Source organism: Heteronotia binoei, chromosome 10 (genome assembly GCF_032191835.1).
Source record: "Heteronotia binoei isolate CCM8104 ecotype False Entrance Well chromosome 10, APGP_CSIRO_Hbin_v1, whole genome shotgun sequence".
Classification (NCBI taxonomy): Eukaryota; Metazoa; Chordata; class Lepidosauria; order Squamata; family Gekkonidae; genus Heteronotia; species Heteronotia binoei.
Window position 1 is genome coordinate 10,790,398 of NC_083232.1, and position 17,313 is coordinate 10,807,710.

Consider the following 17,313-nt stretch of genomic DNA (forward strand, 5'->3'; position numbering starts at 1 on the left):
TCAGTGCACATAGTCAATTTTGAGTTTAAACTTTAACTGAGTTTTGAAGGAGCTGGAGGTGTCAAACTTTGGAGGTGTTGCTAACTTAGCTCCTCCTTCTTTGAAGTCTTGACTTGGGCATCTAGCGATGAACTGGAAGCAACAGCATCTCTGCAAACGTTTCACCTCTTCACAGCTCTGTTAAGGAAGGTTCCACAGTCTGTTAAGGGGAGATCCAATGATCCATTTCAAAAAAAGGGGAAGACACAACGTACTTGGCTCTAGAACTAAAACAGAGTGTACGTATTGAACAACTTACCTCCACTTAGGAGTTTCCGAACTTTAGTCCTCTCACCAGACTTCGCTGTTCTTTTTCGGGTCTTCCTTTGGGGGTGTTAAAAGGTGAACGATGACCTTTTATTATTATTATTTTAATTTTCTATCACGCTTTCTCCGCAAGCAGACTCAGGGCGGCTAACAGTCAGTTTAAAACAATTTGAAAATACAATTTAAAACAATAAGGCAACAATGAAGTACATAAAATACATACCATGGTGCTGTTAACTTCAACAGGCAGAATCGTAACTTTCTTTCTGACAGCGATCCTACGGTGGTCGTAATTCCTTATGAGTAATATCGCTCAGCAGTGTAGGATGGCAGCCCTCCCCCATTTAAATGTTAAAGGCCTGCTGCAATAATTCGGTTTTACAGGCCCTGCGGAATTGGGAGAGATCCCGCAGGGCCCTTATGGCCTCCGGGGTGGGGGCGTTCCACATTGCTGGTGCCTTGAAGCAACTCTGTCTTTACATACTTTGTTGGGAGTTAAGACTGTTAGGGGAGGTCTAACAATTCTCATCAACAGTAAAGATGTTCTGGTTTTGACTTTCAAGGAGGACCTTTCCAGAGTGACAAGGAAGTTCATCTAGGGAAATCTCCTTTCACCCTCAGTGGAGGAAATAGCAACTGCATTGAGAGTTCGGTGGACCCAAGACAGTCCCTTGGGCGTTTCTTCTCTGTTTGAGATGCTCTCTGAAGGTCCGAATGGCTTCTTTCACTGAGCTGAAATCTTCCTGCTGAGTCTGACATGCTTATTTCTGCTTGTATGATGGTGGTATTTTGTTTCAATATAAAAATCATATGAATTCGTGAGGATCCGTTTAAAACAGGGGTGGCCAAACTGTGGCTCGGGATCCTCATGTGGCTCTTTGACATATATTGTGTGGCTCTTGAACCCCTCACTGCCCTGTTGGCCTTCTTGGAGAAGGCATATCTCTTTAAATCAGTTTTCCAAGCCAGTTGGTGGCTCGGAGAATGCATTAAAAGTTAAAGTTGCTTCCTTTCCACCTCTCCCTCCCCCATATATTTGCCTTCCTGTCTTGCGGCTCTCCAGACATCTGATGTTCATATCTTGCGGCTCTCAAACATCTTGACGTTTATTGGTGTGGCTCTTCCATTAAGCAAAACAAAATAGGAGTCAGTTGCACCTTTAAGCCCAACTTAGTTTTATTCAGAACGCCAGCTTTCGTGTGCACGCACGCTTCTTCAGACGAGGAATGAGGTACAGTAAGCAGAGCCCCATCTAGCAGGTGGGGTTTGGAATGCCAAGTGGTACAAAGTTGAAAAACCAATAGCAGAACAGTAAAATTAACAAATTCCGAAAACCTTTGATCTGGGTTGCATTAGTGTGGGAAACCATAAAACTGTAACATGTGAGAATGCCTGTTAATTATTCTATTGCTAATAAACCTGTGTCAAAAAGAAGGCATTTCTTTCCCAGACGTTTTTCCTTTCCAACTAATTTACCTTTTAACATGCAATATAAATACATGCATCATTCTAGTTTGCCATTAGGAAAAAAAAATACATTGAAATATAGTGGAAGATGTGTTTACATTAAGCAAGTTTGGTCACCCCTGGGTTAAAATAATCTAGATCCGACTTCTCCCCCATCCCGTCTGTAAAGTCCTTCTGGACTCTTGCTCTTTTCTAGTTGTCGGAGAAAGTGCGCCACGGAGCTTCTCACCCAGTCCTGAACACGGACTCTGCCATTCCCCTCTCTGTCACTTGTGGAGTTGTTTTTATTGCTTTCGGCTGACAGCAGCAAATAGGCAGCTTATCTAGCGACTGATACTGCCTCCGTGAGCTGCTCTTACTCAGCAGCACGCTCTCCCCACCCCGGACTTGTCCTTTTAAGGTGGAGGCATCTTATTGGCCTTCTTCCATGCGGAACTGCGTAATGTACTTGCAAGCGGAAGGCAGCACGCATGCTCGTCCTAGAACTGGCCGCCGGGAGGTATGTGCTTCACAGCGAGGGATGGGCTGGAAGGGCTTCTTGGTTTTGAGTTCGGCTCTTCCAGGTTGTGTTGTGCGTTCGAGTGCCGCTTAGTGCTAGTCAGTGCCATAGCTCTCCTAGCATTTTTTACAGCCCCCTTCTCTCATCGTTATCGCCTGTCAGGGTACTAAGCAGAATGAGTGTTCCCCTGCCTTGGTAACTTGCAGGCTGCCTCTGTCAGTTGCAGAGGACACTTTTTTTTTTAAATTTAAAAATTCCCTTTGCTCTTTCCGCTTCCTCTTTCTATCAATTGGAAATGAGAAAGAGACATAAAGCAACAACTTCCCTTTGTTCTTAGGCTGTCTTCTCCCCCCTCCTTTAGGGAAGAGGGAAGGGGAAAAGACAGCGGGGGGGGGGGGGGGGGCTGGAGACAGAGCAAATCCACATTGTCTGGGAGTGTCTTTAGAAGCCCAGCAAAGTTTTCCTCCGGGTTTTGTGTGCACTGCTGCTCTGGGACGGCTGCTTCACTCCGCTCAGCGAGAAAGAGTCTTGTTTGTTTCTGTAAGACTGGTTCTCAGGCTGCCTTTCTCAGTAGCAGAGGATTTTTTAAAAAAGTTCCTTTTGCTCCACCAGCTGTCTCCCCCCTCCCCCCTTTTGGGCACCATGGTACCATTAGAGCCAGTTTGGTGAAATAGCTAAGTGTGCTCTGGAGAACCGGGTTTGATTCCCCACTCCTCCACTTACATCTGCTGGAATGGCCTTGGGTTAGCCATAGCTATAGCAGGAGTTGTCCTTGAAAGGGCAGTTTCTAGGAGAGCTCTCTCAGCCTCACCCACCTCACAGGGTGTCTGTTGTGGGGGGGGGGGTGGCGGAGATATAGAACATTGTAAGCCACTCTTGAGTCTCCAATTCAGAGAGAAGGGCGTGGTATAAATTTGCAATCTTCTTATCTGGGAGAACCGGGTTTGATTCCCCACTCCTCCACTTACAACTGCTGGAATGGCCTTGGGTCAGCCACAGCTTTCGTAGGAGTTGTCCTTGAAAGGGCAGCTGGTGTGAGAACCCTCTCAGCCCCACCCACCTCACAGGGTGTCTGTTGTGGGGGAGGAAGGTAAAGGAGATTGTGAGCCGCTCTGAGACTCTTTGGAGTGGAGGGCGGGATATAAATCCAATATCTTCTTCTTCCTCACAGGGTGTCTGTTGTGGAGGGGGGGGGAAGCTAAAGGAGATGGTGAGCCGCTCTGAGACTCTTCGGAGTGGAGGGCGGGATATAAATCCAATATCTTCTACCTCACGGGGTGTCTGTTGTGGGGGAGGAAGGGAAAGGAGATCGTGAGCCACTCTGAGACTCGTTGGAGTGGGGGGCAGGATATAAATCCAATATCTTCATCTTCTTCATGGCAAAGCGCAGCTCCACATCTATTTGTAGTTTCTTCCATTTTTCTCTGTGTGTGCTTGATAGAACAGCAGGCAGAACTCCATACTTCAGGTGAGGGTCACAGTTTTCATGCCCCCAGTACAAATTCACTTTTTAAAAACCGTACAGCAGGGAGAAAAGTGGGAGCTTAGAGCTTTCACTTGCTATACTCGTTTCCTTACGAGGACTTATTGAATGCTTTGAAAAATGTGACCCCTCTTTGTTTCCTGGGTACTCTGCCTCCTCACCACCTCTTTCCTCATGCAGAGCCCCGGCCTTATTTTAACTGTCAGTTTGGATGAACTCAGAGGCTTGTTTAATAGCAGGCCCTTAGCTATGGGGTGGGCACCACTCCTAACCCCCCCCCCTTCCACTTCTATGGCCCCTCCTTTCCCTGCCACTCTCCCTGCACTCTTGCTTCCCATGTTTTTTCCTCCCCTGCTCTCCCCGCTGCCCGTTTTCGCCTCACTGTTCTCTTCGCAGCTCATTTTTGTCCCTGCTGTCCTCGTTGCCCGTTTTCGCTTCCCCCATTCTCCCCACTGTCCGTTTTCGCCTCCCCCATTCTCCCCGCAGCTCATTTTTGTCTCCCCTGCTGTCCTCATTTCCCATTTTCACTTCCCCCGTTCTCCCCGCAGCCCATTTTTGCCTCCCCTGCTGTCCTCACTCTCCATTTTCACTTCCCCCGTTCTCCCCGCAGCTCATTTTTGCCTCCCCTGCTGTCCTCACTCTCCATTTTCACTTCCCCCGTTCTCCCCGCAGCTCATTTTTGCCTCCCCTGCTGTCCTCACTCTCCATTTTCACTTCCCCCGTTCTCCCCGCAGCCCATTTTTGCCTCCCCTGCTGCCCTCACTCTCCATTTTCACTTCCCCCGTTCTCCCCGCAGCCCATTTTTGTCTCCCCTGCTGTCCTCATTTCCCATTTTCACTTCCCCTGTTCTCCCCGCAGCCCATTTTTGCCTCCCCTGCTGTCCTCACTCTCCATTTTCACTTCCCCCGTTCTCCCCGCAGCTCATTTTTGCCTCCCCTGCTGTCCTCACTCTCCATTTTCACTTCCCCCATTCTCCCCGCAGCTCATTTTTGCCTCCCCTGCTGTCCTCACTCTCCATTTTCACTTCCCCCGTTCTCCCCGCAGCCCATTTTTGCTTCCCCTGCTGTCCTCACTCTCCATTTTCACTTCCCCCGTTCTCCCCGCAGCTCATTTTTGCCTCCCCTGCTGCCCTCACTCTCCATTTTCACTTCCCCCGTTCTCCCCGCAGCCCATTTTTGCTTCCCCTGCTGTCCTCACTCTCCATTTTCACTTCCCCCGTTCTCCCCGCAGCCCATTTTTGCCTCCCCTGCTGTCCTCACTCTCCATTTTCACTTCCCCCGTTCTCCCCGCAGCCCATTTTTGCCTCCCCTGCTGCCCTCACTCTCCATTTTCACTTCCCCCGTTCTCCCCGCTGCCCATTTTTGCCTCCCCTGCTGTCCTCGCTGCCCATTTTCACTTCCCCCGTTCTCCCCGCTGTCCGTTTTCACCTCCCCCGCTGCTCTCGCTGCCCCGTTTTTGCTTCCCCCACACTCCCTGCTGCTCTCGCTGCCTGTTTTCACCACTCCCGCTCTCCCCACCATCCGTTTTCGCCACCCCCTGCTCTCCCCACCGCTCTCGCTGCCCCGTTTCCACCTCCCATGCTCTCCCTGCTCCTCACCCTGCCCCGTCCTTGCAGCCCCGTTGCTCTCGCCACCCTCGCTGCTGCTGCCGCCGCTCTCCTTTTTAATTTATTTTTAAAGGGTGTGATGTCATTTTGCGCCCCGGGGCCCTTCCGCCTAAAATTTTATTCCGTGGGCTTCCCCACCTAAAAGTTTTTGGCTACAAGTCTGTTGAAAGTGCAGTGACGATTAACTCGTTTCCAATAAAGTGGATTGCTTTTCTGTTACTCTTGGGGGGGGGGGTTTCGCTGCAGAACAACGCAGCCGCGGTGCTGTCTGTATGGATCCAAACTGCTTTTAATTTAAAAAAAAAAAAAAAAAACCAAAACATAGGGGACACTCTCCAGCTTAAACACAACGTTAGTAACACTCAACAGGGCAAAGGATAAAACAGAAGCAGTGCCTTATGACTGGACCACAGTAAGATTATTTGTAAAGGGTACGGAGTGTTCTCCCAGTTAAATCTAGGAAGTAAGTAGGGTTCCCAATCCCCAGGTGGGGGCCGGGGACTCCCCCACCCGTTTAGAGGCCCTCCCCTAGCTTCAGGGTCATCAGAAAGCGGGGGGGGGGGGGGAGGAAATGTCTGCTGGGCACTCATTATTCCCTATGGACACCAATTCCCATAGGGAATAATGGAGAATTGATTTGCGGGTATCTGGGGCTCAGGGGGGGGGCTGTTTTTTGAGGCAGAGGCACCACATTTTCAGCATAGCATCCAACACCTTTCCTCAAATGAACTTCCCAAGTTTCCAAAAGATTGGACTGAGGGGTCCCATTCTATGAGCCCCCAAAGAAGGTGCCCCTATCCTTCATTATTTCCAACCGAGGGAAACCATTGAAAAGGTGTGCGGTCCCTTTAAATGCGATGGCCAGAACTCCCTTTGCACTTCAGTTATGCTTGTCACACCCTTGCGCCAGGCTCCACCCCCAAAGTCCCCAGATATTTCTTGGCTTGGACTTGGCAGCCCTAGAAGAAAGCATTACTGATTTGTATATATGTCATAGGCAGGGGTTTTGCTGAGCAGGAACGCAGTTCCGGCTGGCTTAGCATCAGGGGGTGTGGCCTAATACGCAAATGAGCTGCTGCTGGGCTTTTTCTACAGAAATGCCGTATGCTAAACAATGGTGACGTCAGGGGGTGTGGCCTAATATGTCTTAAGCTTTTGCTAAAGACTCAGCCTTCCATCCTTCCGAGGTCGGTCAAATGAGTGCCCAGCTTGTTGGGGGGAAAGTGTAGAGGACCGGGGAAGGCAATGGCAAACCACCCCCGTAAAAAGTCTGCTGTGAAAACGCTGTGAAAGCAACCCCAGAGTCGGAAACGACTGGTGCTTGCACAGGGGACTACCTTTACCTTGGGAAGATCCTCGTGGTGCAGAGTGGTAAAGCTGCAGTACTGCAGTCGGAGCCCTCTGCTCACAACCTGAGTTCAATCCCAGCGGGAGCTGGTTCAGGTAGTCGGCTCCAGGTTGTCTCAGTCTTCCATTCTTCCGAGGTCAGTCAAATGAGTCCCAGAGCTTGCTGGGGGGAAAGCGTCGATGACTGGGGAAGGCAATGGCAAACCACCCTGTCAAAAGTCTGCCGTGAAAACGTTATGAAAGCAACGTCACCCCAAGAAGATGATATTGGATTTATATCCCGCCCTCCACTCCGAAGAGTCTCAGAGCGGCTCACAATCTCCTTTCCCTTCCTCCCCCACAACAGACACCCCGTGAGGTGGGTGGTGCTGGAGAGGGCTCTCACGGCAGCTGCCCTTTCAAGGACAACCTCTGCCAGAGCTATGGCTGACCCAAGGCCATTCCAGCAGGTGCAAGTGGAGGAGTGGGGACTCAAACCCGGTTCTCCCAGATAAGAGTCCACACACTTAACCGCTACACCAAACTGGCTCCAGAGTCGGAAACTATTGGTGCTTGCACAGGGGACGACCTTTACCTTTCGATCCTTTTAATGCCTCAAGATAGATCATCTTTGTGCCTGAATCTCATATCAAGAGTTTGCAAAATGGGGGGGGGTGGTGGAATCCTTTACTTGACCTCTGTTAACCGCTCTCATTTTTACCATAACCTCATCAGGCAATCTCCTAGCTCTCATCTTTTCACACACCCTCCTTACTGGATGTGCGGTGAGGACAATAAATACTGAAGTGTGCTTGCACAAGAAATCTTATACTTTGAATGAAACTTTGTTGTTCTTAAAGGTACCGCTGGACTCCAACTTTGTTTTACTGGGCTGTTTGAAGAGTCAGGATGAATATGATAATTAATCGAAGTGACAAATCCACCATCTCAAACGGGTTCGATCGGAAATAAATCCCGCTTATCTATGGAACCCCTCTCTGTGTTCTGAGAGCTCAGTTTGGTGTAGTGGTGAAGTGTGCGGACTCTTATCTGGGAGAACCGGGTTTGATTCCCCCCTCCTCCACTTGCAGCTGCTGGAATGGCCTTGGGTCAGCCATAGTGGTTAAGTGAGCAGACTCTTATCTGGGAGAACCAGGTTTGATTCCCCACTCCTCCACTTGCAGCTGCTGGAATGGCCTTGGGTCAGCCATAGTGGTGAAGTGAGCGGACTCTTATCTGGGAGAACCAGGTTTGATTCCCCACTCCTCCACTTGCAGCTGCTGGAATGGCCTTGGGTCAGCCATAGTGGTGAAGTGAGCAGACTCTTATCTGGGAGAACCAGGTTTGATTCCCCACTCCTCCACTTGCAGCTGCTGGAATGGCCTTGGGTGAGCCATAGTGGTGAAGTGAGCGGACTCTTATCTGGGAGAACCAGGTTTGATTCCCCACTCCTCCACTTGCACCCGCTAGCATGGCCTTGGGTCAGCCATAGCTCTGGCAGAGGTTGTCTTTGAAAGGGCAGACTCTTATCTGGGAGAACCAGGTTTGATTCCCCACTCCTCCACTTGCACCTGCTGAGATGGCTTTGGGTCAGCCATAGCTCTGGCAGAGGTTGTCATATGAACATATGAAGCTGCCTTATACTGAATCAGACCCTTGGTCCATCAAAGTCAGTATTGTCTTCTCAGACTGGCAGCGTCTCTCCAGGGTCTCAAGCTGAGGTTTTTCACACCTATTTGCCTGGACCCTTTTTTGGAGATGCCGGGGATTGAACCTGGGACCTTCTGCTTCCCAAGCAGATGCTCTACCACTGAACCACCATTCCTCCTGTAAAAGCACTCTCAGCCCCACCTACCTCACAGGGTGTTTGTTGTGGAGGGGGGGGGGAGGTAGAGGAGAATGTGACTGCTCTGAGACGCTGAGATGCAGAGTATAGGGCGGGATATAAATTCAAAATCATCATCTTCTGCGTCAGTCTGATTAAGGCTCAAAGTAAAACATAATCGCCTGATCCCCAATCATGCAGCAGCACTCAACAATGCAAACTCGACAGTCGCCTTCTCCGCTTAGAATCTTGGTCCTACTGAGCCACCGTCTTTATTCCCTTATCAGGTGACTGAAATCAGCTGACGGCAACCTTCCAGGGGCGGAACAAGATGGAAGGTGCCTTGGAGCACCATTTAGAAGACACGTAAGGGCTGCTTCCTTTTTCTTCTCTGCATAAAGTTCCCACCTGCCTTTTTTATAGAGTCAGGATTTCGAGGGGGAGGCATGGCATGGTACTGCTTACGTGTTTGTTTTCTTCAGCGCAGTTACTGTCGTTTTCCTCTTTGCTAGAATGAAGAATCCTTCCATTGCGGGAGTCTTATGTGCTGATTCTCAGGGACTAAACCTGGGTTGTGAGTAACTTTAGAAACTTTGCTTCTCATACTTAGGGTTGCCAATCCCCAGGTGGGGGCAGGGGATCCCCCGGTTTGGAGGCCCTCCCCTGCTTCAGGGTCGTCAGAAAGCGGGGGGAGGGGAGGGAAATGTCTGCTGGGAACTCTATTATTCCCTATGGAGATTTATTCCCATAGAAAATCATGGAGAATTGATCTGCGGGTATCTGGGGCTCTGGGGGGGGGCTGTTTTCTGGGGTAGAGGCACCAAATTTTCAGTATAGCATCGAGTGCCTCTCCCCAAAATACCCCCCAAGTTTCAAAAAGATTGGACCAGGGGGTCCAATTCTATGAGCCCCAAAAGAAGGTGCCCCTATCCTTCATTATTTCCTATGGAAGGAAGGCATTTAAAAGGTGTTCAGTTCCTTTAAATGTGATGGCCAGACCTCCCTTTGGAGTTCAGTTATGCTTGTCACAGCATTGATCTTGGCTCCACCCCCAAAGTCCCCAGATATTTCTTAAATTGGACTTGGCAACCCTACTCATACAACATACCTCTTAAAGCTTTCGTGTTCTCTTCCATTAGGTTTTGTCCGCTCTCATAAAGTCCTCAGCTAACCCATCCGTTACTCTCCACTGCTGCCAACTCCTGATAATTCTTCCGAGTGTACCCCAAGGGCTCTTAATTTGTTTACGATGAACTCCTGAAACACTTAATGATCTATGTGGAGTTGTCCTTCTTGAATGAATAGGAATGCAGAATTGTGGGGAGGGGTGGACTCTAAACAAAGGGAAATTATCTTCATGCCCCTCTTCCTAGTTAAAGAGATACGGGTTATCTTCAACTTAGAACTTTGTGGCCATTCTTAAAGTCGCTTATGTAAAATAGGTAGCTAATAGCGAGCCAGTTTGGTGTTGGAGAGCCAGTTTGGTGTAGTGGTTAAGTGTGCGGACTCTTTATCTGGGAGAACCGGGTTTGATTCCCCACTCCTCCACTTGCACCTGCTAGCATGGCCTTGAGTCAGCCATAGCTTTTGCAAGAGTTGTCCTTGAAAGGGCAGCTGCTGTGAGAGCCCTCTCCAGCCCCACTCACCTCACAGGGTGTCTGTTGTGGGGGAGGAAGGGAAAGGAAATTGTAGGGCGCTGAGACTCTGTCCTTGAAAGGGCAGCTGTTGTGAGAGCCCTCTCCAGCCCCACCCACCTCACAGGGTGTCTGTTGTGGGGGAGGAAGGGAAGGGAGATTGTAGGCCGCTCTGAGAATCTGTCCTTGAAAGGGCAGCTGTTGTGAGAGCCCTCTCCAGCCCGACCCACCTCACAGGGTGTCTGTTGTGGGGGAGGAAGGGAAAGGAGATTGTAGGCCGCTCTGAGAATCTGTCCTTGAAAGGGCAGCTGCTGTGAGAGCCCTCACCAGCCCCACCCACCTCACAGGGTGTCTGTTGTGAGGGAGGAAGGGAAAGGAGATTGTGAGCCGCTCTGAGACTCTTCGGAGTGCAGGGTGGGATATAAATCCAATATCTTCTTTTACCTCACAGGGTGCCTGTTGTGGGGGAGGAAAAGAAAGGAGATTGTAGGCCGTTCTGGGACTCTTTCCTTGAAAGGGCAGCTGCTGTGAGAGCCCTCACCAGCCCCACCCACATCACAGGGTGTCTGTTGTGGGGGGAGGAAGGTAAAGGAGATTGTAGGCTGCTCTGAGACTCTGTCCTTGAAAGGGCAGCTGCTGTGGGAGCCCTCTCCAGTCCCACCCACCTCACAGGGTGTCTGTTGTGGGGGAGGAAGGGAAAGGAGATTGTAGGCCGCTCTGAGACTCTGTCCTTGAAAGGGCAGCTGCTGTGAGAGCCCTCTCCAGCCCCACCCACCTCACAGGGTGTCTGTTGTGGGGGGAGGAAGGTAAAGGAGATTGTGAGCCACTCTGAGACTCTTCGGAGTGGAGAGCGGGATATAAATCCAATATCTATAAGAACCTAAAGAATGGAAGACATGGTCAGGGAAGAGAGAAAAAGACAAATGAGAAACTGAGGAGGAGTAAAGAAAAGGTTGGGAAATGTGGCAGAGAGTAAGAAGGGCAGTAGAAGGGAATAGTACCAGAACAGAGAATCCAAGAGGATTAGATAAATGAAGGGGAGGAAAATAGGGAATGGCCTTGGGTCAGCCATAGCTCTGGCAGAGGTTGTCCTTGAAAGGGCAGCTGCTGTGAGAGCCCTCTCCAGCCCCACCCACCTCACAGGGTGTCTGTTGTGGGGGAGGAAGGGAAAGGAGATTGTGAGACGCTCTGAGACTCTTTGGAGTGGAGGGCGAGATATAAATCCAATATCTTTTTCTTCATCTTCTTCTGTTAAAAATAAGAGTTGGATTTATACCCTGCCCTTCACTTGAAGTCTCAGAGCAGCTTACAAACTCCTTCCCGTCCTCTCCCTGCAACAGACACCCTGTGAGGTAGGCAGGGCTGAGAGAGTGTGACTGACCCAAGGTCACTCAGCTGGCTGCATGTGAAGGAGTGGGGAATCAAACCTGGTTCTCCCAGGTTAGAGTCCATGCTCTTAACCACTACACCAAACTGGCTCCTGGAGCAAGATGGAAGGTGTATTTACTCTGGGCCAAGACAATAACAGTGTAGCTCTCTCTCGGCTTGACTTCGCGAACGAAGATTTAAGAAGGGTACAGTAGTCCACGTCTGCTGCAGGCTCGCTGGTGGCTGATAAGACCAATGCGGGACAGGCAGATGCGGCCACAGTGGCTGCAGGGAAAAGTCTGATTTGGGGTTGGTGCTGTAGCAGTGCGATTCTTCCTCAAACAGTGTAGCAGAGGCAAGTAAAAACCTTATCCGTATTCAGATCCCTGTAGGACAGTATTTTGTATTCAGCAAGCAGCCAGCCGTCTAGGAAGCTCACTGGTGGGGTTACTTGCTCCCAGAATCTGGAAAATGTGCAGTGACCTTTGGCAGATCTTCCATTAATGTCTCTTTTTAAAAGCCATCTTAGCTAGTGAACAAAACTACATGTCGTGGAAACCAATTCCAGCTGTATGAACTAGTACTTCTTTTGATCCTTGAACAGAGTATTTCATTCAAGTGTCTTCTGATGTATTTATTTATTCGATTTATATCCCGCCCTCCCCACCGAGGCGGGCTCAGGGCGGCTTACAACATGAAATTCATACAATAAGATTAATAAATATTAAAATACATTAAATAATTTACAGCAGTTAAAACAAGAAAACGAACTAACAGTGTGGTGCTATTCTACAACTTTCCTTTGCACTTTTTAGGTACCAGTCAGTTATATGCCAACCGGAAGAGGACTGTCTTACAGGCCTTGCGGAACTGCCCAAGGTGCCGCAAGGCCCTCACCTCTTCCGGTAGCTGGTTCCACCAGCAGGGAGCTGTAATCGAAAAGGCCCTGTCCCTGGTTGACTTCAGACGGGCCTCCTTTGGCCCGGGGATTACTAGCAGATTTTGAGAACCAGATCTAAGCACTCTCTGGGGAACATGTGGGGAGAGATGGTCCCTAAGGTAGGCAGGTCCTAGGCCATATAGGGCTTTAAAGGTGATGTAGTCTTGGTACATCTCATTTTATGAGATTAAAAGTGGAAGAAGGTGCTGCCAATAAAGCAGGGTTAAAATGCTATCCCACCCTTTTTTGTAAGAATAGTGCACTCCTGAATTAACTCCCATCTTATATCTTTTAATGGCTTAAATATGGATATATATGTGTGTGTGTGTGTCAATCTTTTACCGTCCTGCACTGTCTTTTAGGTCGTGGCACCCTTACAGACGAACATGCAGGCGTGATATCTGTTCTGGCTCAGCAGGCAGCCAAACTAACGTCTGATCCAACCGATATTCCTGTCGTTTGCCTGGAATCAGATACCGGGTAAGCGTGTACATCACCAATATATCTAATTTTCAGGGTGGTCCTGCCTGTAGATATTTAACCTCTCCCCCTCCCTGGTTTGCAGAAAAATACATGACCGCTTTTTTAAAGGGGGAAGAACTGCATTTCCCTCTAGAGGAAAGTTGTCTGCACTTGCCATCCAGCAGCATCCCTGTTGCATGTGGGAGGGGACTTGCAGATCGAGTCAGATGGGACAGGGCAGAAGCTGCTGCCCCCCCACACACACACTTACAGAACAGTGTTGCGGCTGGGAAGCAAGCAGCAGAATAGCCAGGGGAAGGGAGCAGGGAGGCAGACAGACGGGGGGAAATGGTGAATGGGCAGGCACAGTATTAGAGGGGGTAGGCAAGCAAGGTTTCCCCTCCCAAGTTTGCCTTTAGCTGCCATATGGACATATATATGGACATATGAAGCTGCCATATACTGAATCAGACCCCCTTTGGAGAGCCAGTTTGGTGTAGTGGTTAAGCGTGCGGACTCTTATCTGGGAGAACCGGGTTTGATTCCCCACTCCTCCACTTGCACCTGCTGGAATGGCCTTGGGTCAGCCATAGCTCTGGCAGAGGTTGTCCTTGAAAGGGCAGCTGCTGTGAGAGTCCTCTCAGCCCCACCCACCTCACAGGGTGTCTGTTGTGGGGGAGGAAGGGAAAGGAGATTGTGAGCTGCTCTGAGACTCTTCAGAGTGGAGGGCGGGATATAAATCCTATATCTTCATCTACCTCACAGGGTGTCTGTTGTGGGGGGGGAAGGTAAAGGAGATTGTGAGCCGCTCTGAGACTCTTCGGAGTGGAGGGCGGGATATAAATCCAATATCTTCTTCTTCATCATCCAAGTCAGTCTTGTCTACTCAGACTGGCAGCGGCTCTCCAGGGTCTCAAGCTGAGGTTTTTCACACCTATTTGCCTGGACCCTTTTTTGGAGATGCCGGGGATTGAACCTGGGACCTTCTGCTTACCAAGCAGATGCTCTACCACTGAGCCACTGTCCCTCCCCATCACTTCAGCCAGGGCCCATGCGAACAGCAAAGGTGAGCAAGAGAAGATTCTTTCTCTGATTGCTTCAGTATTCCAATACTAGTGTAAAATAGCTTGCATAATCTCTTGATCAGCCTTGTGGATTGCTACTCACATGGGACAGGTAATTACTTTTGCATAAATTGCTTGGGAGGTCCATGGGTTAAGGTGTTTTTTTTTGTGATACATAAGTGTAATCAGGCTAGTAAATTTTAACCGCTTTGGGGATTCCATGAGAAGACACTTTTATCTTTTGCTTTTATGAGAGATGAATTTGGGAATGCACCTCAGAAGCAGTGACTTATTTGAATGCAACTCTGTAAGGTTAAAAAGGGCACAGATTTGGAAACACTAAGTAACCATTTCTGTTTTGCCTTTTCAAACTGGGAAAAAATATGGAGCCCAAACTGACAGAACTTTCTTGTTGATTTCCCATGCTATGAGACATGCTGAGAGCATGTGGTTGGGTCTGACCCTTGCATTTGCACATCTCTTAAGCAGTAAGTGGCTCATTTGTGCTATTTGTGGTAAACAATCTACAAGACTACTTGTCTGTTAATGGTACTGCCCGATTGTTCCTCTGTTATTTGACTGTTCTGCAGTTTCGAGTGTTTGTTGACGTTTGAAACACACTGAAAAGCAAAATCTTATGTCTTATTGGAGTGTAAAATTTTATTTTGTGACATAAAAAGCAAAAACCTCTCAGACAGGGCACTACTGAGGGCTGTGGGTATGGAAATCCCTATTTCATAGACTTTGAGCGTTTTCGCACTTACCTTAAGCCGGAGCGACGTCCCTCTTCACCGTGCAGCGTCTGCACGGTTTTCGCACTAATTGCTCCGCAGCACCTGGAAGAGCCGCAAAGTCCCGCGGCTTTTGCGTCGCAAATGTAAACCGCCAAAAACCAGTTTCCATTTGCGACGCAAAAGCCGAAGGGCTTTGCGGCTCTTCCAGGTGCTGCGTTGCAATTAGTGCGAAAACCGTGCAGACGCTGCGCGGTGAAGAGGGACGTCTCTCCGGCTTAAGGTAAGTGCGAAAACGCCCTTCCTCAACTTCTTCAGAGCTGTTGCAGTAATAAATGCTACAGCTTCATCACACATAAACACTTTGAAAATTAGACTGAAAGTAACAGCTGTTTTTAAGAGTTCTGTTAATGTGACTGCTCGGGATTATAATAGTGGCATATGTGGAGGGAAAAAAAAATATTTCGTTTCCTTTTAGTAATATCATGATCCAGAAACATGATGGCATCACAGTGGCAGTGCACAAAATGGCATCTTGATCTCATCCTGCAGCGCGTCTTCTTGCCCTTCAGTAACTCACTATTGTGGACTGCCTTTCTCCTTCACATTCGATACGGATTTTATATCCGGCGTCATTAGAGGAACCCAGTTGCTTCCGACTGCAAATACGTTCCATCTTAAGTTCACGCAGGAATCCGGTTCATCTTAATATCTGATGCCTTATGCCACCAAGCCTGGAAAGCTTTTTTGCTGTGGAGCTGCAGAAACAACACCTCGGCAGCTGCCCCATGTGTGCTAGAAGAGGAAAATACACTGCTTGTTTGGTGCAGTTTTGACTAAATTTCTGTATGTTCCATTTTGTATTTCTGGCTGTAATGTTCTTTCTTCGTGAACGAGATACCCTGATATTTACAAATTCATATTTTGCAAACATTGTTAAAATTTGCCTAGGAATGTGATGGAAATAGTCATGTAACTTCTCTCAATACAGTTATTTATGCTTCTAAGTGACTAGTCTGGGTTTCTTAGCCTATTTTGTAAAACTCTTGCCGATTTTTGTATTACACCACCTGATCAAGAGATACAAAGAGATTTGGGAATTTCAGTAATTCTTGAGACCCCTCGATCAGATAGAAGCACTCCAAATCCATATATTTAGAAGAGCTCAAAATTGTCCATCCACGAGATCATAATCCTCTGGCAGCTATCCCCATTGAGCAGATAAATAGGATTTGCAGCTGGATGGCCATTGGCCTGATCCAACATGGCTTCTCTTACGTTCTTATGTGACAGAGTGTTGGACTGGATGGGCCATTGGCCTCATCCAACATGGCTTCTCTTATGTTCTTATGTGACACAGAGTGTTGGACTGGACGGGCCATTGGCCTGATCCAACATGGCTTCTCTTATGTTCTTATGTGACACAGAGTGTTGGACTGGAGGGGCCATTGGCCTGATCCAACATGGCTTCTCTTATGTGATGCAGAGTGTTGGACGGGAGAGGCCATTAACCTGATCCAACATGGCTTCTCTTATGTTCTTATGTGACACAGAGTGTTGGACTAGATGGGCCATTGGCCTGATCCAACATGGCTTCTCTTATGTTCTTATGTGACACAGAGTGTCGGACTGGAGAGGCCACTGGCCTGATCCAACATGGCTTCTCTTATGTTCTTATGTGACCCAGAGTGTTGGACTGGATGGGCCATTGGCCTGATCCAACATGGCTTCTCTTATGTGATGCAGAGTGTTGGACGGGAGGGGCCATTAACCTGATCCAACATGGCTTCTCTTATGTTCTTATGTGACACAGAGTGTTGGACTAGATGGGCCATTGGCCTGATCCAACATGGCTTCTCTTATGTTCTTATGTGACACAGAGTGTTGGACTGGATGGGCCACTGGCCTGATCCAACATGGCTTCTCTTATGTTCTTGTGTGTGTATTCACTGGATATGGAAGACGGACTAAGCAATTATACCATAGGTAATCTTCACAGTAGAACTAAAAATGCATGAGGCGTTTCTGCTTGACACGAAGCGGGTCTGGCCCTCCCAACTCACTTCTTGACTGGAAGAGCAGAATAAGAATATGAAAATGAGAGATGGGAAGATTAATATAAATGATTACATGGAAGCCATTGAAAATCATGTACAAAGTACATCCAGGTCTCCTTTGTTTTTCCCCATTGTGTGTAAGAACATAAGAGAAGCCATGTTGGATCAGGCCAACGGCCCATCAAGTCCAACACTCTGTGTCACACAGTGGCAAAAAATTTTATATACACACATACACTGTGGCTAATAGCCACTGATGGACCTGTGCTCCATATTTTTATCTAAACCGTTCTTGAAGGTGGCTATACTTGTGGCCGCCACCACCTCCTGTGGCAGTGAATTCCACATGTTAATCACCCTTTGGGTGAAGAAGTACTTCCTTTTATCCGTTTTAACCTTTCTGCTCAGCAATTTCATCGAATGCCCACGAGTTCTAGTATTGTGAGAAAGGGAGAAAAGAATCCTGTTATAAGCAACACTGGTAAATACTATGCTAACGTTCTACTTCTTGCAAAAAAAAAAAAAATCGAAACATGAATACACAA

At 48.5% G+C, this 17,313-nt stretch overlaps 1 protein-coding gene across 1 annotated transcript; it reads left to right on the top strand.

The window, feature by feature from the left end:
- The first annotated feature begins 2,156 nt into the window (after positions 1–2,156).
- On the top strand, positions 2,157–15,722 carry LOC132578116 (ragulator complex protein LAMTOR5). The gene is made up of 5 exons (XM_060247963.1): positions 2,157–2,272; positions 8,800–8,878; positions 9,025–9,086; positions 12,817–12,934; positions 15,190–15,722. The coding sequence occupies exons 2-5, from the start codon at positions 8,844–8,846 to the stop codon at positions 15,248–15,250; spliced, it is 276 nt and encodes a 91-aa protein (XP_060103946.1). The 5' UTR covers positions 2,157–2,272; positions 8,800–8,843; the 3' UTR covers positions 15,251–15,722.
- Positions 15,723–17,313: the final 1,591 nt, after the last annotated feature.